The 25,759-nt window shown below is 37.2% G+C and overlaps 1 protein-coding gene across 2 annotated transcripts in view; it reads left to right on the top strand.

Annotated features, from left to right (window-relative positions):
- LOC126183854 (mucin-5AC-like) overlaps positions 1–25,759 on the top strand; it is a 282,254-nt gene that overhangs the window by 206,061 nt on the left and 50,434 nt on the right. For both annotated transcript variants that reach the window (XM_049926143.1, XM_049926142.1), the window contains exons 4-6: positions 3,557–3,694; positions 11,383–12,141; positions 17,570–17,746. In XM_049926143.1, the coding sequence (XP_049782100.1) occupies positions 3,557–3,694; positions 11,383–12,141; positions 17,570–17,746 (1,074 nt within the window). The remainder of the gene's footprint in view (positions 1–3,556; positions 3,695–11,382; positions 12,142–17,569; positions 17,747–25,759) is intronic.

Raw genomic sequence — 25,759 nt, 5'->3', positions numbered from 1 at the left:
CAGTGTTAGTAGTAAAGGGGGGGATGGATGCCCTTTCTGTCGTCACCATTCATCCCGCCCACTTCCCTCCAGATGGAATTTTTGTACCCCATCTTCCTGCATCCAATACTATCTCATGTGAAAGTGTGAGAACATTTTAAGTATGTTTACAGATCTTGTACCTGAGATGTGACATGGATAATAGCTTGGTATTCACCTAGTCTGATGTGGGAAACCACCTAAAAGTCACATCCAAGCTGGCTAGCACACCAGCCCTCATTGTTATTTCTCTGGGTAGATTCGATCCAGTGCCAGTGCACCTCCCCAAATGCTAATGAATGTGAATATCCAGGCAGATATTCATGCTGCTGTGTGACAAGCAATTATGCTTTGAGTTGTGTGGTAAGCTAAGAGGTGGATGGAAGAGAATATCCAGTAGGCTACAGGCACTGGTGGGTAAATGAAGACAAGCACAACAATTGCATTTCTGCCACCAAGTTGTAACAGCCCAGGTGGCTGCAAATGTAATCAGAACTGCCAGCTGACCTCAATCAGGTAGGTGCTGATGGGTTACATCAACAGCCGCCGAGTCCATGGCAGTTGCATGTTGAACCAGCAGAGGAATGGCATACGGCTTGGCAGTACTGACAATCAAACTCCAGGCAGATTCAAAAAATACATTTATTGATAGATGTATGTAGATTAGAAGGCAGTGTTCCTCACAATCAGCTCTTGTAGGCAGCTCTAAGGGGATGGTGTTAGGTCTAGAGTTGTTCTAAGGACTTGGTTCTTTGAGGTGAAGCCACTGCAATGGATAGACATGACTTACAGTTTTCTTGATCAGGGAAGACTGGCATTTTTATGGGTCACATGCTGTTATGTGACCAACTTTTCTCAGTGACTCATAACCAATTCTTCAAACATGATTCTGTAAGATTGTCTTGAATTTACACCACAAATAATTTGTATTAAACGCTTTTGGACTCAGAAAACTTTAGCTAGTTTTATAATCTCCCTTGTAACAGCTTTATCCAAAATTTTTGAGAAAATAATGTATTCAAGAGTAGCTTCACATATCTGTAACAATGAAGTACTAACAAAATGTCAGTTTGGTTTCCAGAAAGGTTTTTCAACAGAAAATGCCATATATGCTTTCACCAATCAAATTTTGAATGATCTGAATAACCGAACACCACCCATTGGGATTTTTTGTGATCTCTCAAAGGCTTTTGATTGTGTAAATCATGAAATTCTGCTAGACAAGCTCAAGTATTGTGGCATGAGTGGGACAGTGCACAAATGGTTTAATTCGTACCTAACTGGAAGAGTGCAGAAAGTTGAAATAAGTAGTTCTCATAATATGCAAAGATCAGCACATTCCTCAAACTGGGGAACTATCAAGAATGGGGTTCCACAAGGGTCAGTCTTGGGTCCTTTGTTGTTCTTAATATATATTAATGACTTGCCATTCTATATTCATGAAGAGGCAAAGTTAGTTCTCTTTGCTGATGATACAAGTATAGTAATCACACCTGGCAAACAAGAATTAACTGATGAAATTGTCAATACTGTCTTTCAGAAAATTACTAAGTGGTTCCTTGTAAACCGACCCTCACTGAATTTTGATAGGACACAGTACATACAGTTCCGTACAGTGAATGGTATGACGCCATTAATAAATATAGACCTTAATCAGAAGCATATAGCTAAGGTAGAATATTCCAAATTTTTAGGTGTGTCCATTGATGAGAGATTAAATTGGAAGAAACACATTGATGATCTGCTGAAACGTTTGAGTTCAGCAATAAGGGTCATTGCAAATTTTGGTGATAAACATCTTAGTAAATTAGCTTACTACGCCTATTTTCACTCATTGCTTTCATATGGCATCATATTTTGGGGTAATTCATCACTGAGGAATAAAGTATTTATTGCACAAAAGTGTGTAATCAGAATAATAGGTGGAGTCCACCCAAGATCATCCTGCAGACATTTTTTTTAAGGATCTAGGGATATTCACAGTACCTTCTCAGTATATATACTCTCTTATGAAATTTGTTATTAACAACCAAACCCAATTCAAAAGTAATAGCAGTGCGCATAACTACAATACTAGGAGAAAGGATGATCTTCACTATTCAAGACTAAATCTAACTTTGGCACAGAAAGGGGTGAATTATACTGGCACTAAAGTCTTTGGTTACTTACCAAATAGTATCAAAAGTCTGACAGATAACCAACAAGTATTTAAGAAGAAATTAAAAGAATTTCTGAATGACAACTCCTTCTACTCCATAGAGGAATTTTTAGATATAAATTTAAAAAAAAAATTAAAAAAATAAAAAACACAAAAAATGAAAAAGTTGTTATATTAACTTAAGTATGTTGTTAAATTAACTTAATTATGTCATGTATTGGAAAATTTGACTCATTCCACATCATTACGAAATATCGTATTCATGATCCATGGAACTAGTATTAATCTAATCTAATCTAATCTGAAGTTATTTACAAGTATAGATTATCACAGAAGATAATATGCTTCTACCTCACCAGTTTCCATCACATCAAGATGTATCCCATAGATAGAATGCTTGTTTACACATTGGAAAGCACCTTCTATAACTCCTATTTGTATGACAGAAACCATTTCTTTCATGACCTAATCATTCATAAGATACAGGCCTACCATTTGTAGGTGGCTTTTCACCAGACATGTCAACTATTCAGCATGTCTCACACTTAGTCTGCACTTATGAAATTAATTCTGTAGCGTCAGTTTGAACTCCAAGCATGGTAAAAATGCTGATATTTATTTGAAACCAATATAATTACCATTAATAATTGTTACTAAAATTTCTGATGTTTTTCAACCCTTACCCTTCATTGTTTTCTTTTCCTCTCTTGTCTGTTTACTATTCATGCAGTTGTCATTCCTTTTGTAGATATATTAATGGTAATCATTTATCACATAAATGAGTGAGGTATTGAGCAGTTGACATGCATTTATATAAGGCTGAAAGTGATGCTGAGCATTCAGAAAATGTCTTCTTCACTCAGTACTTAGCCATATCATTGTCATAACTCCTTTATTATTAAATGTGCTTAAACCTTTCTTTTACATTCCTTGTATGTTTACATATGTCTTCTCACTTCCACACCACAGCCCCCAAACTAATTATTGCTCTGTTCCATCATATTTCTTTTACACATTGTCACACCAGTACAGCATTTCTGATACCACAGCCCTTGTACTTAACTTCTTACAAATCTTCAGGATATCACAATAAGACCAAATAATAACAATTATCTCTCTTTTGTGATGTTCCTTGTAGTATATCAACAGATGGAGGAGTGAGAATATATTATTCTGTAATAAATGTCATTTTATAGTCTTGTGTCATCATTTTTTGAAAAACATGGTGTTACTTACCCATCAGTGTGCAGATTTTATTATAAACATGCTGCTTGAAATATTATTGAATAACCATTGTTTGCAATAAGGGAAAAGCTTATTTGATAGGAGTTTTTTAAATTTTATATATATTTTTGTTTATGAGTTTATATTGCATTGCAGGGAATGGCAGTATGCCAATGGTGAGTCCCCCCTATGTGACAGGTGTACCTCTCCCAGAACAAGTTGTGCCTGTAACTAGTGCCATCACCAGCTGGGGCATGCGGCCTCCACCTCCAGGCCACACTTCTGTTTGGCCAGGTAAGCTAAGCACAATTTAGTTAGGCATTTCCATATGCTAATAACAATCTCAGGCAGGACCAGCAGGTTTTTCTTCGGATGGAGATTCAATAATTACATTTGTCATGGCAAACAAGTAAGACATTATCACAGTTATGTCAGACAAGAAAGAAGGAAGCTCATTCTTACAGACTTCAGTACTGATTTCTGCTGTGTGCCCATCAGGATAGAAAAAGCAATCTTGGTAACAGCTACATAAGAAAGTGGTTTCTGGAACTCTGGGATACTGCTTTATGGTACAGGGAAAATACAGCAGAGAAACAAAAGTACTTTAAGCTGACATAAGTAATAACAGCTCACTAAAAACCTAGCATAGAAAACTTTTTTAATCATCTGGAACAAACTGGCTACATTTGCAGAGGATTCCTGTGCAAAAGTTACAGACAATGATCATAAAGGGAAGGGAGAAAATTACAACACCCTAAAGGAGTTGCAAATTAAAATTGTATTTGCACATCAGGTATGTTCCATTGATATGCTGAAGTGATTATACTGAAATTATTATTTGTCAAGTGGCTATGTTCTAATTGGCTGTCCAAAATTAAGGTGGAAACAGTAAATCCATAGTAAGGTTTAAGCCATACAGACAGAATCCCAGTTTGCAAGAAAGCTTTTTTAATCATATGATGCCTTGCTGCAGACAGGGTGTGAATTAGAGACAATGAATTGGCTTGGTATACTGTGACTAGTTGATTTCTACTTCCATCAGACTGCCACATGTTTGTAACAAACTACCAATAAATAAACTAATGCAGATGTGAATTCTGTTTCAACTACCAATTTCGCATTAACATTATGGCACTAGAACACAGTTCCTGACTGAAAAAGAAATAAGGTCCCACTGCTGCATAACATCGTGAATCATGAAAGAGAAGCAAAGTCCCACTGCTGCATAATGTCATGAATCATTCAGTGACTCACACTGCAGCACTGCAGTGGTGGAATGTGGCTAAAAGTCACATGGCAGCAATCAATAATAATCAATACAGTCCCCTAGAAAAAGACTAACCTGGTCTTTATTCACTAATCCTTCTATGGTCAGCTTCTCCAACTGTATTGGGGTCTCCAATATAAGACAGTGGAAAGCTAACTGCAAAATGCCATCTGCTGTGAAAAAGCAACTTGAGGAACCATAATACATGCAGATATGCTCAGTGATTTACACGTATATCTTTCCAACCATAATTCGCAGACCACTGTGATGTGCACGGTAGAGGGTGCCTCCCAATTCTACATCTGCATCTACATACATACTCCAGAAGTCACCATATGGTGCTTGGCATAGTGTACCTTGTATCACTACTACTCATTTCCTTTCCTGTTCTACTCACAAATAGAGGAAGGGAAAAATAACTATCTACATGCCTCCATACGAGTCCTAATTTTGCTTTGTCTTCATGGTCCTCACACAAAATGTGCATTGGTGACAGTAGAATCATTCTGTAATCAGTGTCTAAATTTTCTCAGTAGTGTTCCATGAAAATAATGTCATCTTCCCTCGAGGGATTCATGAAGCATCTCCGTAATAGTCATGTGTTGATCAAACCTACCTGTAGCAAGTCTAGAAGCCTGTCTATGAATTTATTCGATCTCTTCCTTTAATCTGACCTGGTGGGGATCCCAAACACTTGAGCAGTACTCAAGAATGAGTCGCACTAGTGTTCTGTATGAGATCTCGTTTACAGATAAACCACTCTTTCATAAAATTCTCATAATAATCTGAAGCTGACAATTTGCCTTTCTGAAACTAAAATGATATTCCATCCAGACCTGGTGATTTACTTTTTTTAACTCTTTCAGTTACTTCCTAATGTCAGGGATACCTATTACTATGTCCTCCATATGGGAATCTGTATAGATGTCGAACAACAGTATGTTGTATGATTCTCTTGCATGAATGGTTTCTAAACTTCAGCTTTTCTTTTTCTGTTCTTGATTGTACACCAGATTAGTCAGTGAGTGACTGGATGGAAGCCTTTGACCTGCTTTGCAATTTTACATAGGATCAGAATTTTCTCAGCCTCACATCAAGATTTTTTGCCAAGGTATGATGGTGGTAATTGTTGTAGGCTTTGCACACAAATCTTCTTACAGCCACATGAATTTCTAGTAACTTTTGCCTGTCATCATTTCCACATTCTTTTTTGAACTCAGAGTGCAACAGTTTCTACTTTTCCCAATTTTCTCATTAAACCACAGTGTTTTTTTCCATCCTTCATCCACTTTCTCTGCATATACTTCTTCAGGGCAGGATTTACAGTCTGTTTAAACATTGATACATGAGACAGCATGGTTGCAAATGATACATTGCTTGTGTGGAAAAACAAACTGGGGAGGGGGAGGGGGGGCACAAAATGGTATGTCACTTGTGACAGAATATGTCTCATAGATTTTTATAAGGATTTTCCTCACATAAATTTGCTTGATTTCACAAACTTGCAGCCACCATTATATAGTCATGTTTCTAATCACAGACTTGTGTCAGCAACTTTAATCAGCACATCTGAAACACATCTCAAATTCAGTTTTGTCCTTACAGTGAAATTTTTAGATTGTAGGGGTGTACATCATTTATGGTGATCATTTTATGACTACTGATTATGGCATCACATTTACAAATAAAAAATGAAATTGCACACTTACTTATATCCTATCTACTCAGCTATTTAAGTTCAATAGTAAACAAAGACTAATGCTTCAATGTAGCAATTTCTTACCTAATAGGTGCCAAATAAATAGGGAAACTTTCACTCATTTGCTTCTGACAGTCTAAAATATGTTGAGAATATAGTGAAATCAGAGGCACCAGCCATGCAGTCATTTTATGTGTTTGTTGACTTGATTGGCATGCGAATGACTGACCAATAGAAGAAAAACCATGAGTGAGCCCATAACTCAATGGAGCGAAGAATGATGAATGTGCTGTGCCAAGCAAGTGGCAGGCTGTGGCTATTTTTCATTACTAACTGTGTGCAAATTTCAAATAACTTCATTAATACATGGGCTGTGGCCTTCTGTCTAAAAATTATTTGTCTAATGAGGTAGTGATGTTGATTATTTAAAACAGTTTAGTTTCATGACTGAATAATAAGCAAATCCTCCCTGTATTTACTCCCCAGAAAATTTCATTTTACCCCTCAGGGGGTAATTACCCCCCAGGTTGGCTACCAATGTTCTATGTCGATCATACTGGAACTAAATTATGTCCATTCATTTTCTAAATGGAACCCTATCAACTACTTATCTGCTCTTTCTATCAAAAATTCTCTCGTAGCCTTCTTGATGGATTTATTAACTTTAGTAACTGACATCACTGTAATGGCATTATGATCCTAATCTCTGTCTCTGTATCATCACTGACAAAAGTTTAGGTCTATTTGAAGCTACAATGTCTAAAATATGTCCATTGCTTGTGGGCTGTTAAACTAGCTGCTCAAGACACTTTTCAGAAAACAATTTCAAAACTGCTTCATAAGACTATCTACTGGTACCACCTGCAGTGAATCCATGGAAGTACCAGTCTATATTAGTAGGTTAAAATCACCTCCAATTAACATTGCATTATAAAATTATTTCTATAAAAATTGTCTTAATCAGGTGTAAGTGTGAGCAGTGGTCTTTATGCCTCTCCAGAGCAGCCTGCTCCATGCCACTATCTCATGCTATCAGCATGGAATAAAATGGTCTGATGATGATCCTATATGAGATCAAAACCAGTCACTGAATAAGTAAATAACTTACGTGTGGTCAAGAGTGCTTTAATGGAGATAATTTTGTTACAGTTTTACCGACCTCAGATTTTTGCATGGACAATGTTCCAAACAGTTCTTAATATTGCATGGTCTGCATATTTTCACACTACTGAGTGTAGAGTTCATTTGAATTATTTTAAAACTGTCATGGTGGAATTGGTTGGCTGGTAAGGACATCTCATAATTAACTTGAGTTCATCTAAACCTGTTGCATGCATACAGATAACTTCCAGTCACTCTTACTCCTATTTCGTATGAATCCCACACACTTGAGCAATATTCTAGGATAGGTTATATGAGTGTTATGTAAACACTGTTACTTATAAACTGTCTGCATTTCCAAGTATCTTGCCAGTGAACCCATGTCTGCCTCCTGCTTGGTCTACAACTGAACCTATGTGATTACTCAGCTCTAAATACTCACAAATTATTACAACCAGGTTTTTGTATGAGTTAACTGATTACACCTGTGATTCACCAATATTTTAGTAGTAGGTTATTATGCTTGTGCATTTAGGAAAATTCATACTTTTACATTCCTGAACTTTTAAAGCAAGTTGCCAGTCTTTGCACCACTCTAAAATCTTAACAAAATCTGACTGGATATTCATGCAGCTTTTTCAGACAGTGCTTCATTGTAGACAACTGTGTCACCTGTAAAAATTATTGAGTTAGTATTAATGTTCTTTTCAGGTCATTTGAGTATCCTATATAAGGTTATCTTGGAGCTAGATCCCTAGAAATTTAGTATTAGCTACACTTGTAATATCTGTCTCTGATAATTGAATTTTTATATCCTCTTCACAGTTTCTCCTGACAATATGCAAATTTAATGCTATTGTTCTACTTTTATTTATCATTAGTTTGTTTCTGCTATCTTCCCACTGACTAAAATGCTTGTGCCATCTGCAAACTGGATAGTGCTATGACTCTGTTTTGCTGGACCCAGCACTGAGGTCTCTGGTACATGATGCTTTACTTACTTGTAATCAAAATAGTGTCTGGTTGGTTTATTATCTTCTTAAGGCTGTATTTCTACTACTTGCTTGTGGCCAGTAACATATGATATAAGCCAGTTGTTAGGTGTACCTCTGATACGAATACTATCAAGTTTCTGAAACAATAGGATGTGATGTGTGATGTCAAAGGCCTTAGGCAGATCAAGGCATATGCCAGTCCATTTTCCTCCATTATCAAGTTTTTGGAGCACTTCACTTAGAAATTCAAATATTGCTGTTTCTGTTGATCAGCCTTTCCGGAAACCACATTGAGCAGTGGATACTATATTGCACTTTTCTAGACAATCTAACAACCTGTTACGAAAAATTTTTTCTAGTATTTTTTAAAATACGGATAGCAAAGTAACAGGTCTATAATTGGTTATGTCTTCTTTCTTGCCCATTTTGAACAGTGGCTTGAGTTTCACTATCTTTAAGCAGGAAGGAAAGATTCAAGTTGTGAATGAACTGTTGAAAAGGTGGTCTAATGGTAGTGAAATAAGGCCACATGGATTTTTAATGACATAATCCAGAATTTCATCCATACAAATTTTGTTCTTGACTTACTAATTGCTAGTATAATTTCTTTAAGGTTGGTTGGGGGAAGAAATAGGGGGTCAGGGTTTCTATTTAGATTTGCTAGTGATGTGGTAGAATTTTTATTGGAAAATTTCATACCACAGATTAACTGTTCTCTAATATTTGGAAAGTATGTATTAAAAGCTTGTTTGCTGTCTTGGTCTAGCTGGAGGTTTACATATAAATTTTTGTTTATTTATTATTGGGGAGGGGTCCTTGATATTCGACTGTCTCCCACATTCTTTTATGACTTCATGAAGCACTCTTATAATTCTTGAAAGACACCAGAAATTCTTCAGTAACATTTTATGTTTTTGAAATTTCATTAAGTCTCCTTCTTTCAGTTCAAGATATTTCAATACCTGTTGTTAGACAGGAAACATTTCTTTTATTAGTTTTGAATCTTTGGTTTTTAACTGGAAAAGAAATACTGAAATCATGCGAGAATATTTCCATGAATATGTCAGATTTTTTACATGTTTTTTACTTACAACATATACACAACCATTAACTCCCCTACTAGAGTCATACAACTGTATATTCCATGTTTCTGTTTTCAGTTAGTGCCTGAGGAATTCTAAGTTTTGCTTGTGGGAGTTCAATAAATTGTGCTTAATGATCACCGAAACCTATTCATATTTTCAGTTTCGTTTAAATGTTTGTTTTTATTAGTACCTGATCTAGAGTACTGCTCGATGACTCTAGTAGGGGAGTTAATGGTTGTGTGTATGTTGTAAATTTCTCATAAGGCTGCAATGTTTAATCTGTCCTTTTAGTTCTTGTTGAAATCTATGTTAAAGTCAACACACATGATAGTTGTTTTACTAAACACTTTTATACTGTTAAATGCCTACTCAAGAATTTTGAGGAAAGTAGTTATGTTTCCATCTGGGCTTCTATATGTACAAATAATAATTTCATTTAAATTAGTCAATTCTGTAGTAGAAATTTGGAAGTAATACTCTTTCCCCCAGCTGATCAGTGAACTTTAAGCAACAGTGTTTGATGTCTTTTCTAACGTACATGCAGGTTTCTCCAAGAGCAGCACTCTATCCTTGTAAGTTAACTATTGTTCACTAACAGATATAACTGACACTTCTTTTAATTCATATGGTAACAGTATTTCCATCTCATAAACTTTATTTGATAGGGCCTGCACATTTTGGTAAAGGAGCCTAAATTTTGATGATCGCTTACTTACTTGGTTCCTTAGGCCTACCTTGTGTTTAACAGTTACTCATGAAATACCATTCATTACACTTTACTGTTGTGGTTTTCTTTCCAGTGTGATATTTTACAGGATGAATTTAACATTTCTCAGGAATCACTCTCCATAACAAACATTGTGGTCCTTTTTGGTTGTGTGTGGGGTGAGTTGAAGTGAAGTGACTAGATGTTTAAGCTGTGATTTTTGAAGGTGTAACTTGGGGCACTGCAACTAAACTTGATGGAGATCCTCTCCTTGTTGCTTCAGCTTTGTCTGGAATCATTGGAGTATTTGGTTCGTCACTTGAAATTGTCATGGTTTAGCATGTGTAGTTTCCTTGGTCTCATATGATATGCTTTATAGAATGTCTCATGGAAGTATTACAGTGTGTGTGTGTGTGTGTGTGTGTGTGTGTGTGTGTGTGTGAGCGCGCGCGCACGCACTCGCGCATGTGCATGGCTGTGTCTGATATGGAGAAGAAACAATTCTGTACCAAGTGGCTGTACATGTGTGATACCAAGTATGCAAAACAGGTGGAGACTGGAGAATGTAACTAAAAATAAATATAAGTAATGAGAGGAGAATAGCAGAGAATGCATGACAGATAGAAGAGAGTATTTAACATCATATAATGATAGAGATGTTTCGCTGATATTCATTTGTGTTGTAAATAAAAACTCTCTTAGGAGAAAGAGGGTCTTCTGTAACATGTTTTCTAATGTCACAATGACAAAATTAGCATATTTTGATGTTATTCATTCTTCTGATTGGCAGAATCAGTTTCATGAAGGATCTAATCAATTTTAGCAAAGGTGAAGTAGCTAAATTTAATTTCTGCAAAGAGATTAAGCTATTAAATTAAACTGAATAATGTGTCAATAAAATTACACAAAATTTTGTGAATTGTAGTTCTGACCTGCATGAATGCTTTTTAATAAAGTCTGGCTTACAGTATGAATTATACTAAGTGACACATTTGTGTTTGTGTTTGTGTTTTATGCCGATGTTTCCATAGTGGATGGTGTTGCATTAAAAATAGAAAATATAGAATAAAAACAAACAAATTACATAACTTTGTATAACATTTTCTAATTATTACAAATTTCATTTCAGATATGGAACCTCCTAAAGAGCAAATATATTCCACAGATTTCTCTGATAGTTATGGTGACTCAGAACTGTCACATTCTCCACCAGTCACAGTGATGACAACAGCAAGTTTCTCTACCTCTGTCAAAGAGATTACCGACATTAAATCACCAAGTAAAAATGACAGTGTGGATGCATCAGGAGCTGAAACAGACCCTGGAAACGTATTACATGACCATAAAAGTGGGAGTTCACAGAAGAACGAGAAGGAAACAGTACAAACAGAAACAGCTTCATCAGCAAATAACAACTCACTTGCTCCATCAAATACCTCCCTCAAACATGAAACTTTTCCCACATCAGCTATAGCAGATGCTGAAAAACCATCACTGCCTACTACTTCAGCAGCTGAAACAGTAAATGAGACAACAACTACAACTGTTTCCACTAAAGCAACAACACCCAAGACTGTTGTTGATAAAGTATCTACATCGAAAGCACCACCAACAAAATCAACAACCATGAAACCCACTACACCAAAGCAGAGCACACCAAAGACCACTTTGCCAAAAACAACATCAACAGAAAAAATTACTGTTCCAAGACGAACTTCAGTGACACTTCCAGAAACAACAACAGCTATCTCTCCAACAGAAGCACTTGGCGTTGGAGTAGCAGAGCCAGTTCTAGAATCATCAATGCATGAATGGCCAATACATCAGATTCACACAGCAAAACTTCCTGATTCAGCAACAAATTTCCATACTGCATCACAGTCAACAGGTCAGTATGTTTGTTGCATAGCATTTTAATGTTGTATTGTATCATTTGTGGTCACAGTGCTCTTGATACATTGAAGTAATTTTCTTCTCAGTCCTTCCTAGTAATCTGTTTACATTTTCATGTTGTTTATATAAATGTTTCCTTGAAATATAAGTGTAGCTTTAGATATATTTTAAAAAATGTTAACTGACATAGAATTCGTACTGTCTATTGACTTACTCACAAACTTTGAATATTGAGGTTTTGTATTTAAAAATATGTGTGTAGTGTGATTAGGGATGTAAAAATCGTTATGTCATTTTGTGTCTGTTGAACTGTCACAACTCATTCTGCTCATAAGTTCCCTTTAACTTACTTTTTTATATCTACCTAATGTGATAAATTCCCGTTTAATTTCATGTTAAATTTCAGTCCATGTGACTTATTAGTGTTTATGACAAACATCTTAATAATAGAAAAAAATATAGTCCTTCTCACCTCTCCAATGTAATTGTCAGATTATTTCTTTATCTGCAATTTGCTTGTTGTGTCACATTGCAGGTGCATTTTATATGAGAAAATATACTAAATATTTGAGGAAATACTTATCTAAACTTCCAGACTTCATGCAATATTAGAACACAACTAAATGCTTGCATCTGTTGAAGTATTGTGGGTGTATTTTAAAATGAAGACCAATAAAGATAGTGTAGAAATTGTTTCTGAACTAAGTTACAACTAGAAGTCAGTAATACTAAAATGCAGTAAATAATATGTAATGGCTTTTTAAAAAGTGTTAGAGTTCAGTCTTCTGTCAGAACAACTAAATACTTTCAAAGCACATTACACGTCTCATTATTATTCTGGCAATGGAATTAATTGTGTTAATTCTTTACTTTCTATTTGAATAATTTTCAGAATGTAGCCTACTGTATTTTGTTCAGTTATGCACCAAAGTTCAGCTCTCCTATTAACTTTCTAATCTCAGTTAATATATTAGTAATGCTATTGCAATTGTTTAATACATATAAGTAACTTGATCTCAGATTTACAAAATATATTCAAAGTTTTCAAAGAAATTTGGCCTGATAAGAAAGGAACCATTTATAGAAACTGTATCTAGCAAATAAATTTGACTATAAGTATGAGATTAGTTTCAAAAGACATCAAGATTTCTACAGTGGAAAGGATAAAAAGTTGAATATATATACACACATAGGTGACATTTTTATGTGTATGAAAAATCCAATGACACAGATAATGCTGAAAGGAACTGAAGAATTATGTACTGCAAATAGAAGCCAGGAAATCTTCTGTATGGCCAATTGTACAAGCACCTGCTGGCTGCCTGTTCAGGTCGCAGGCAGTTTCCAAAGAACTTTCCTTTAAACAAAAAACTTTGACAGTAATCATTGACTAAACCACTGGGCAAATGACAAAAAATGAAGAGAAGTTAATACAGTTTCTTTTCATTTAACAACTATTGGACAGAAGAGACAAAGAAGCATGGTATTATGAGGGTGTGTTACTGAAAAACCACATTAGGCGAAATCAACTATTGATAACACAGAAAAGGTGTACCAAGAAAGGAAACAATGAGATTGCAGGTATAAATGTGAAAAATGTTACACTAAAAATATTGATCCAGCACTAGTTCAAAATGGTTCTGAGCACTATGGGACTTAACATCTGAGGTCATCAGTCCCCTAGGCTTAGAACTACTTAAACCTAACTAACCTAAGGACAGTACACACATCTACGCCCGAGGCAGGATTCGAACCTGCAACCGTAGCAGCAGCGCAGTTCCGAACTGAAGTGTCTAGAACCATTCAGCCACAATAGCCGGATCCAGCACTAATATAATAATATGTTTGTGCTGCAGTGGGACAGATCATAATGATCACAACTATAAATATAATGAGAATTACAGTAGCAAACCAGATAAAACACCTAAAGAATGAAGTCTTTAACTAGACAGAAAATCACAAGTGATGGGTCTATAATAACAAAAATACTGGTGATTGAAAAGTATACAGTATAGTAGTGTAGTAATAATGATTAGAACTGTAGGAATACCAAACCGTCATTGGTTGATTCACACAAAAAAACAAAGAAATAAAAATGTGTCCGTCACAATAATGAAAGAATGAATAAGTGGGCTTTAGCACAAAGAGCTGCTCTAAAAAATAAGGAAGTCATTATAAATTTTGGCCAGGCCCCTAAGACCTATTTGTCATGCATCCCAATGCCCTGCATTATCATTTTTCTAGATTGGCCAGAGTGAAAAAAGGAAGAGGAAGATGGGGTTTGATGGAACTACACAAAAAACGAAAGTTTAGGAAGAGATGTTAAAACAGTGGGAGTGTGTTGAAAATGGGGAAGGGAGGATGGCAGACCGAAAATAGTAAATGTTTAGAGATGCCAATATGAACCTGTGGTGGATAGGTTGGACTAGGAAGATAGGTAAATAAAACAAGGTGGGAGATGCTGAAAAAGTTAAAACAAAGTAAGATAAAGCATATTTTGATAAATGACATGCATGATGATGTTACAAACTTTTATAGATGATGGAGAAGGGGAAATGTATCAATTAGTGGTAAAGGACCCCGGTCTGGAGATGACCAAGTCAAAAGTTATAAGCAAAAATCATTCTCATAACTCTGACAGTGGACCTCTTTAATGCAAGCTCTTTGTTTTCCATATTTTGGGAGGAGATAATATGGGTCAAAACTACAAAAAAAGTCCAGTATACATGGGCGCTAAAGAGCATATCTTACAATTTGGTCATCTGAGATACAGGGAAACACATCTCTTCCACTGAACAAGGGTTCATAGCTCTTAAGGTATGCACTTTAGAGCCCATGTTTACTGAACATTTTTTCTTGTTTTTGTCCATACTACCTCCTTCCAAAATATGGAAAACAAAGAACTTGCTGTAGAAGTGATCCACTGTCAGCGGTATCACAATAATTTTCATTAAAAACTTCAGACTCGGTCATTTCCAGACCAGGTCCCCTTATGTCAAATTAATACATCTCCCCTCTGAAAATTTGTAACATCATCGTGAAATCAGCCTGTATAAGCCAGTGGTGAGTTATCATAAGACAAGTCATAATGAGGTGGCAACAGAGGGGTTGGGGGGGATGTTGTTGACAAATTTCCACCATTAGAGTTTAGACACACATATACCAATGTTTGTATACAACTCCTGTTCACTCTAAATAACTCTCATTGATTTCTCTTTTAGCATTGCTATCATTACCTTTTTATTTCCTAATTTTTCACATATTAACTTATTTGTGTTATTTGTCTCTTACCTGGAGTGCCAACCAGACTGCAGTATTTTCATTCCATTTAATTTTATTGCTAGGACCTGATTATCTTTACCTATTGCCAGGTTTAGGACATTTTTTCTTCAAGTGTCTATTTCTTTGGCTGCCTTTTGTACTCAAAATTCTTGCAATTGAGAGCTGAGTATTGTCATCTTTTTCTTTTTGCTGATCGTATATTTTTATTTTTGGTCCGATACAATTACTTTTGTGTTTTTGAAAACTTTTTCTACTATATACACTGATCAGCCAGAACATTATGACCACCTACCTAGAAACCAGTATGTCCACTTCTGGCACAGTTAACAGGGGTGATGTGTCATGGCATGGAAGCAGTGAGGCCTTGGTACATTGCTGGAGGGAGCTGGCACTGTATCTTCATACACAAGTCACCTAATTCCCATGAATTCTGGGGAGGGGAGGCAATGAGCTCTGGCACTATGTTATATCACATCCCAGATGTGTTCGATTGGGTTCAGATCTGGCAAATTTGGGGGCCAGCACATTAATTGCAACTAACCGTTGTGTTCTTCAAACCACTCTCTCACACTTGTGGCCTTGTGACATGGCACATTGTTTTGTTGAAAAGTGCCACTGCCATCAGGAAACGTGATCATTGTGAAGGGGTGTACATGGTCTACAACCAGTGTACAATACTCCTTGGCCATCATAGTGCTTTACACAAACTCCACTGGATGCACAGATGCCAATTTAAATGTTTCCTAGAGTATAATGGAGTCACTGCCAGCTTATTTCCATCTCGCAGTACAGGTGTCAAGGAGCTGTTCCCCTGGATGATGACAGATTCGTGCCCTCCCATTAGCATGATGAAGAAGACATCAGGATTCATCAGACCATATGACACTCTGCCACTGCACCAATGTCTGGTCCCAAAGGTCACATGCCCATTACAGCCAAAGTTGCCGATGTCGCAGTGTTAACATTGGCACATGCGTGGGTCGTTGTCTGCGGAGGCCCATCGTTAGGAGAGTTTGGAGCACTGTGTATTCAGACACACTTATACTCTGCCCAGTATGAAAGTCTGATCTTAGTTCTGACACAGTTTGCCACCTGTCCTATTTTACTAGTCTGCCCAGCCTGCAATGTCCAACATCTGTAATGAGGGGTGGGTGGCCGCGCAACCCCACAATGTGTGGACGTGGTTTCACCTTGGTTTTGACTTGTGTTTTGGAGATACTCACCACAGCACTCCTTGAACTCCCAACAAGTTGTGCAGTTTCTGAAATGTGAGCCTTCAGGCCATCACAATCTGCCCTCGGTCAGACTCAGAAAGATTGCGCAACTTCCCCTTTCTACACATAGACGGCTTGCTCACTGATACTACATGCACCGTCTGTGTGTCTGACTAGCAGTCATTCTTCACCAGGTGATGCTGCTATTGCCTGGATGGCAATAGGTCCTGGTGGTCATAATGTACACACACACACACACACACACTCACACACACAAAATAATATATATATATATATATATATATATATATATATATAAAAACAAAGATGATGTGACTCACCAAACAAAAGCGCTGGCACGTCGATAGACACACAAACATACACACAAAATTCTAGCTTTCGCAACCAACCTGACGAAGCAACCGTTGGTTGCGAAAGCTAGAATTTTGTGTGTATGTTTGTGTTTCTTTGTGTGTCTATTGATGTGCCAGCGCTTTCGTTTGGTAAGTCACATCATCTTTGTTTTTAGATATATATTTTTCCCACGTGGAATGTTTCCCTCTAATATATATATATTTTACACTTTTTCTGCTGCTGGCTGCTGTTTATTTTTATAGTATTACCTTTCCCACAGAGATATTGTAGTTTTCTCTTTATAGGTTTGCAATCAGTCTGAATCCACATTTTCTGAATCTTAACCACTATTCTATATGTTTGTTGCTAGCTCTAATAGAATCCAGAGTGGTCAGAAAACCATTTTTTGGCATATTATTGATTTGGCTCTCCTTCTGTGTATATGCTCATTTTCTTTGCAATTATTCATATTGAACATGTATTACTTTTTCTTAGAAATTTTTGCAATGGCAGTAATGTTTACATACATTGTTTGTGTTCCTGTTGAAGATGATATTATGATTTTTTCTTCAGGTACAGACCTTACATATAACGTTTACAGGCCAAGACCAGGTATAGTTCTTGATGACACCGAATACAAACCCACTAAGCCAACTATTGCAGCTGGGGAGATATTTGATGTTACAGTTACTGCAATACAGGGTCCTGGAGGAAGTGTGAACAGTGATGGAAGACCTCACAGGCATCCAGGTTAGTAGTTCCTATGCTTAAGCAGTGTATCAACATTACATTCTGATTTCTTTGGGATATAATGGTTACGCATTTGTGAAAAAGGAGAAGGAGGATTTCAGGCAGAGGTTCCACATGAATGAAGTTTTGTGCACGTACTATATGGGTTGCACTATATGACCACTGTTACAGAGTCATATATCCATGAATTTATGGTCTTCAGTACCAATTTCAGAATCTTGTGTCACCTCCACTAGGTACATTGCTATCCTGCATCTGTGCACATAGATAATTATGAGACATTATTATGGGAGATTGTGTTCCAAGTCAAATCACCTGTTGTACCAACTGTATAAAGTCTGTTGTCAACACTTCAGACCAAATCACATCTCACAAATGATTGGTACATAGGGTGACATGAAGAGTGTGTGCACACTCATTTTCTATCTGTAGGAGTACATTCCTCTGATGTTACTAGAATGTCAACAGAAATAGTTGAACAATGCAATGTGTATCCTGCTATGTTCATTGTTCCCCAACAAATACCTGAGATTTATGGTAATATTAGGCTGTTCTTTCCAACACCATGGTGCACTGGGTTGCTACAAATATTGCTAACTATTACACTTGTGTCATTGCCCCACTACGTAGGTCAGTGCCTCCATTACAGACAACCACTGCTGCCAAGGCAAAGTTATCATGGAACACAATTCTTGGCTACTGGATAAAATTCTGTTAGACTTTTTTCTACTGTTTTTTCATATTAACTGGGTAAACAGGTGATTTGATTTATTTATTTTTCCAGGGATCACCTCAAAATGATATAGGTTTCGTCATCATAATACAATAAAAATAAATGGCTCAAAACATACATACACTTAGAATAAATAAGTATATTTTCACTAGGATATGACAGGTGATCAGTTGTGGCCTTGCTGAAGGAACCGCCATGGCATTTGCTTGAAATGATGTAGAAAAACCACAGAAAACATAAACCAGGATGGTCTGTCAGAGTAAACTATATCTTCTTAAAAATGATGCCAGTGTCTCTCCTCATCCATTTTTACAATATTCTTTGATTTACACACAGTTTTCACCAGATAACTTACTCTGAGATGGCAAAAGTCATGGGGTACCTCCTAATATCATGTTGGACCTCCTTTTGCCAGGCATAGTGCAGCAACTCAACATGGCATGGACTCTTCAAGTGATTGGAAGTCCCCTGCAGTAATACTAAACCCTGCTGCCTCTATAGCCATCCATATTTGTGGAACTGTTGCCAGCACAGGATGTTGTGCATGAAGTGACCTCTCTATGATGTCCTATAAATGTTGATGGGACTCATGTTGGGTGATCTGGGTGGCCAAATAATTCACTTGAACTGTCCAGAATGTTATTCAAACCCATCACAAACAATTGTGACCCATTGACATACAGGAATGGCTGTAAATGATCTCCAAGAAGCCGAGCATAACCATTTCCAGTCAATGATGGGTTCAGCTGGGCCACAGGATGCAGTCCAGTCCATGTGAACACAGCCCACACCATTATGGAGCCACTGACAGCTTGAATAGTGCCTTGTTGACATTTTGGGTCCATGGCTTCGTGGGGCCTCTACCACACTCAAACCCCACCATCAGCTCTCACCAACTGAAATTGCGACTCATCTGACGAGGTGAGTCATCTAAGATGCAACCAACATGATCAAAAGCCTATGGAAAGGTGCTGCAGGTGATGACATGCTGTTAGCAAAGGCACTTTTGTCAGTTATCTGGTGCCATAGCCCATTGACACACCACACTATCCTAACAGATATGTTCATCGTACATCCCACATTGATCTCTGCTGTTATTTCATGCAGTGTTGCTTGTCTGTTAACACTGACAACTTTACACATTGTGTTGTCTGTGAGGAAGTTAGTGCCTGAAATTTGGTATTCTCGGTACATTCTTGACACTGTGGATCTTGGAATATTGAATTCGCTAATGATTTCCAAAATGGAATGTCCCATGCATCTAGCTCCAACTACCATTTCACATTCAAAGTCTGTTAATTCTCTTGTCAGAAATCTTTTCACATGAATCACCTGATTACAAATGACACCTCTGCCAATGCACTGCCCATTTATACCTTGAGTAAGCAATACCACCACCACTTGTATATGTTTATGTCATTGTCCAAAGACTTTTTGTCACCTCAATGTACAGTGTAAAACAGAGTTTTGCACTGCATCACTTCACTCACTAAGGTCACCTGTTTGTGACTCCTGGACCATGAGTATGTTGCTGTGACCCTTACACTTCCTCCAGTCTGTTTGGAAAACTGACTCCAGGCCCATAAACATGCAACTATACCCCGTGCACATCTTGATGCCTTCCCCTCAATCCGCTTGAAAAATTAAGTCAACATCCCCCTATGATAAGTGAGATGCTGAGCTCATGAGAATGACTAGACACTACTGTCATGCACTATAAATCTTAGTATATAATTTTCTTATAAAAGCATTACATTGAGATCATGGGTTGCAGGTGACAGTTTGTTGTAGTTGTCCCCTTTCATTACTAACCACTGCACTGAATCCTCTAAATAATCTTTAATTGTGCAGCATGTATTAATTATGAAAGAGGTTTCAGCTGCATTTTTGGAAAGATGTATTTTAGTAATCTTTTTGACCTCCTTGGTCAGTTTATTATGTAGTGTCATTTAACTGATCAAAAATGCTGTTTGGAGTATTTTGTTTGTTGTAAATGGAAGTCCAGACTGACTCTTGTTAAGTGATTATGTATAGAAATATTAATGAAATACTTAGTAATGTTTCTCATGATTTGCACAACAGTTTGGTAGATATACTCACTTGGCACAATAAGGACTTTTTTAAAATAAATCTTTATAATGATCCTGATTACTATTCTGTTTATTATTTTCATGGCCCTTTTCTGCAGAATAATAGTTGTTTCCAAGTTTTGTGCATTTGATCCCCAGGAAAGCATCTCATAGCTAAGAACTGAAAGTACATAGGAATAGGATGTCACCAAAAGATGTTGGCTGTTATGGACTTGTGACAGAACCATAAGAGCATAACATACTGATGACATTCTTTTTGCTACTATCTTTGGGTGTTCATTCCATGTTAAGTGACAATAAGTATTTGTCCCTAAAAGCTAAGTATTTGTTACACAATGGTCAACAGCATCAAAAGCCTTGTACAAGTCAGAATATGCCTAGAACACAGTCATCCTTGTCAAGAGCTTAAATTATCACATTAGTGAACTCTGTAAAGATTGATATTGTATGTCTTCCACTTCAGAAACCAAATTTTGCTTTGCTGAAAAGGTTGTGTTTCTCCATCTAACTTATTGGTCTGTCTTTCATGATCGATTCAATTATTTTTGACAGTGTAGACAGTAGTGAAACTAGCCTGTAGTTTTCAATACTCTCCACATTACCTTTCTTTAGTAAGGGCACAACTTATGTGTGATAACTAGTGCAGTGAAAACCAACTGGGAAAAGGAAACTGTGGAAGACCTCAAGAAACTGAACTTCTCCACAGAAGACATGACAGACAGGGAAAAATACAGAGAAAAAATACAGAAAACAGAAATTTCAGCAAGCACCCAAAGAGAAGAAAATGCGAAAAAGTGGCCAGAAGAGAGAAAGAAAAAACACACTGAATATATGAGGGTTTTTGGAAAGAAAAAAGAAACAGACAGAAAAAATACCACGAAAATTGATTGTATTGTAGCACTGCCTTAAGGGGGAATTAACAACAACAACAATGAAAATAATAATAATAAAACATGGCTACTGTTGCACATTTATAAAACTGGCTTTTTTCTGTGCTGTGGCTCACCTTAAGTCTGTTGGTCTGGTAAAGCTCACGCTGGCTGTGTGGTAACTGACAAGCTTTTGGGAGTTAGTTACCAATTGTACCACAAGGTAGAACTGCCTTCCGATCTATATTAATTTAATAATTAAATTGCTTTATTTGTGGTAATGTGTTTTACAAGTCTTCATACTTTAGTACATCATTTGGCAAAATTCAGCTCAGAGCATAGTTTTTATATATTTGAAATGTAACTATAAGAACAAATGCAAATTTTACAATGATGACAGCATGTTGAGACAAAGTATGTGTAATCCTGAAGTTTTATATGGTTGTTCTATAAATATCATTGTAACACAGATTTAATGAAAATTAATTACCATGTTTAGGAGAAATCCACATGAACTTATTGCTGCTATCCAAAAAGACAATAAAATCATGTTTTATAATTTAACTTTGAATGTTTGTAATTCTGAAGTGTGTTTGTCGCTTGGTTCTGGGGGTGGGGGCTGAGGGCAAAGCATACCACTGCCCAGGCGGCAGGTTTTTGGGGGTGGCAAGATCTTAAATTTTAATATGGTTCCAAAAAGATGAATTAAACAAGACAATGAAAGTTTCACGTTAATGAATAAATGTGATAATAAGTTGAAAATATGAGTCATTCGTAAAATGTAGTGTCTTACAGGAAAATGTCTTTGATACTGTGAGACAGGTGAGAAATGAAGCACTGGAATTAGTTATTTTTGGTGTATCTTTCAAAATAGCAAAGTTTGCTAGTATTAGTGTTTTCACCTCAGTTTCTACCATGCACCTACACAACACTTAAAATGTACCTAAGTCAGCTTGGAAGCTCCTACAACTGTGGAAAACTTTGTATTATAAATAAATAAAAATAAATGTCAGCATACGATGCCCTAACAGTTCCTATACACCCCACCCTAAACACCTGTAGCAGTATCACTGAGAAAAACACTTTGAAAAAAGATGAATAAAGAATAAGTAAAATATGCAATGCACACCACATTCCATAATCTTTTGGATCCGTAAGTTACAATTAGAATGTCATTTACATGTGGGTAGATGCATGTCTCTATCCCCCACTACTCCCTCTCATCTGGCTCTGCCATTAATATACCATTTACACTGCTCTTCTTCTTGCCACACCCATCTAAATTAATTTTTTGTGCATTGTTTGTAACTTCTTTTCACTTCTTCCTCATTCCCTTTTCTTTCTTGATTATGGAGCCATAATGAACAGAATGATGCCACAAAGGCATCAGTTTATGCAGTTTAATTCTCTTATTTGGTGAGAAAAAAATCTGATTCCTTTTCTGTGGCTACATGGTGCTGGGTAGTCTTGAATGGGCATACACTGATGAGTCCAAACATTATGACCACCTGCTTAATGGTTTGTTTGTCTGTATTGCAAGCAAAATACCTCAGTGATTCTGCATATCACAGATCCAACAATTTGTTGGTAGGTTTGTGGAGGTATGCAGCATTAGATGTCTACACTCAGGACACATAATTTGCATAAATAATGGGTCACTGATTTGCATACACAGGCGCCCAATAGTGACCCAGATAGGTTCCATAGGATTTACATCAGGTGAATTTAATTGCTAAGATATCAACATGAGTTCACTATAATGCCCCTCAATCCACTGTAGCATGTTCTGGCTCTGAGACAAGGACAATTATAATGCTGAAAGATGACATCACCATTGGGGAAGACATCAAGCATGAATGGATGATGCAAGTGATTTGCAGCTGTCAGTGTGTCTTCAATTACTACCAAAAGTCCCATGCAAGTGCAGGAGAGTGTCTCCCATAGCATAATGCTGCAACTGCCAGCCTCCGTCCATGGCACACTGCACATTTCAAGTTGCCATTCATCTCAGTGATGGCACTTGTGGAGATGACCATTGACCTAGTTTAGCATAAATGTGGTTCACCCAAAGAGCCAACATGTTTCCTTTGATTGAAGGTCAAATCCTGATGGCTCCATACCCTCTGCAATTGTAATTGATGAAGTCATTGGGTCAACATGTGAATTCATAGGTGTGGTTTGGTTGTGGAGCTCCATGTTCAACAGTGTATGATGAACAGTGTGCTCTGAAACATTTGTGTGCACCAGCATTGTGTTCATTCAGAAGAGATGCCACAGATCACCATCTATTGTTCTTTACAGGCAGACAAGCCTTTGAAACCCACATTCTGTGAAGAGTCGTGGACGTCCAACCATTTAACTCCTGATGGTAGTTTAATTGTCAATCTACCTCTTTCTGTAGATGCTCGTGACAGTAGCATGTGAACAAACTCATCCACAGTCTTTGCTAGGGTGGTCCCCCATCCGTCTCTGCTGCACATATGTAGTTTTCATAGCATGTTACATGCCCGCAACATCACCAGATGGAATCCAACTGCGCGGTGGGCATTGGTCATAATGTTCTGTCTTATCAATGTATATCTGCTCTAACACTGAAGCCATTGGGTAAAACAAGATTGGAGTGTAGGGTTGATGCAGTCACTGCTCTTAAGTATAACATAGGAAAAGTCTATAATACATTGGTTGAAATAACTGGACAGAATGGTTGCACATGAGGTTGGGAGATGGGCAAATCTTAGCCGTAATTTTTCATTTCTTTGTTCAGTGATGATATTCTATGATACACTACACCACATCATTTTTGCAACAAAAGCACTCGAAGTACACTGAATGACAGTTACTTAGGGAGAAATTGAACTTGCTGAGGAACAACAGCCACTTACTATGAAAGAGATAACACTCAACCAGTGATAGTAAAAGGAAATGTAGAGGGTAGGACGTGTTAACTACAGCAAAGCCTGTGTACAAGTGCTCTGTATGCATTTGACAGTTCATACAGTACAGTGTTTGATGAAGGTTGTTGTTGTAACTAGTAGTGCAACATTCTGTTTGTTATGGCAACACGTCTGCAAGACATCCTTTGAATACTTATGATAGTGAACAAGCAGTTGAATGCTCAAAGATGGTCAAGGTGTCACTACTATTGCCACAGTAGTGGGAGTGTCTAAAAGTGTCATCTCACAATTAAAAAAGGCTGCTGAAGGTGGAAAATGTTATGGGAAAGCATGCTGGTGGTTGTAGATGGATAACCACACTGCGAGATGATTTATACATAGCCTTAGTGGCAAAAACATTTCGCTCCTAGGCAGATTGCTGCAGACCTTGTAACCACTAACCATACACCTTTCTCTACCAGAACTGTTTTTCAGCAATTAAATCAGGCTAGCATGTATGCTTGGGACCCTGTTAAATGCATCCCACTACAAACACACCATTGATGAGAAAGAGTTTATTGGTGTTGGGAGCATGTTGGTTCTGTTCAATGACAGCGATCCAGAGTGATGTTCTATAACAAATATCACTTTACTGTGGCAAGGGAATCTGGCTACCAGTTGCTGTGGAGAGAGAGGGGAGCATGTTATACAGCACATAAAGTTCATAACTGTCATCGGTGTCATCGGTATGGCAAAGGCATTATGATGTGGCCAGGCATTATGCACAATGGTGGAACACTGTTACATATCTTTGCACAAGGTACTATTACAACACAGCAGTATTGTAGGGAGATTATTCTGGACCATATCCATCAGTTTAGGGGTGTGGTATGTCCCATATTTCTGTTTGTGGATGACAGTGCCCACCCATACAGAAGTGCTGAAGTGTCCAACAAACTGAGGAGTGAATATATTGAATGTTCGGAATTGCCTGTACACTCCCCAGACTTAAATGCTATAGACATATAGCATAGCTAGGATGCTCTTGGCAGCAGTTTTTCTCAACTGATACCCCTCCTCGAACTGTGCAATAATTGAAAACCACCTTGAAAGAAGAGTGTGTATCAAACACTAATATGATTTACATCTATTATCCTGCTTTCCCATGAGGTGAAATCTGACTATTTTTCATTATAAATATACCACTCCACCTCCATTATGTATGTCCTGTGTTGTCAATCATAGCCTGTAATTATTCCTGTCCAAGCATATCCCTGTTTCTTAGCAATTGGCAAGCAGTTCATTACCACAGATATATTGAAAACTATTGACTTGCTCAGAAAGACAACAGAATTTTTCACAAACTATCCGGAGGACTTCAAATTCTGAGATTACACACTATTTGCTAAGGAACTGGCAACTCAACTCAGTATAGAAAACCCAGTAGA

The sequence above is a fragment of the Schistocerca cancellata genome, chromosome 4 (genome assembly GCF_023864275.1).
Source record: "Schistocerca cancellata isolate TAMUIC-IGC-003103 chromosome 4, iqSchCanc2.1, whole genome shotgun sequence".
In the NCBI taxonomy this organism is placed as follows: Eukaryota; Metazoa; Arthropoda; class Insecta; order Orthoptera; family Acrididae; genus Schistocerca; species Schistocerca cancellata.
This window is presented reverse-complemented; position numbering and strand designations above follow the sequence as displayed.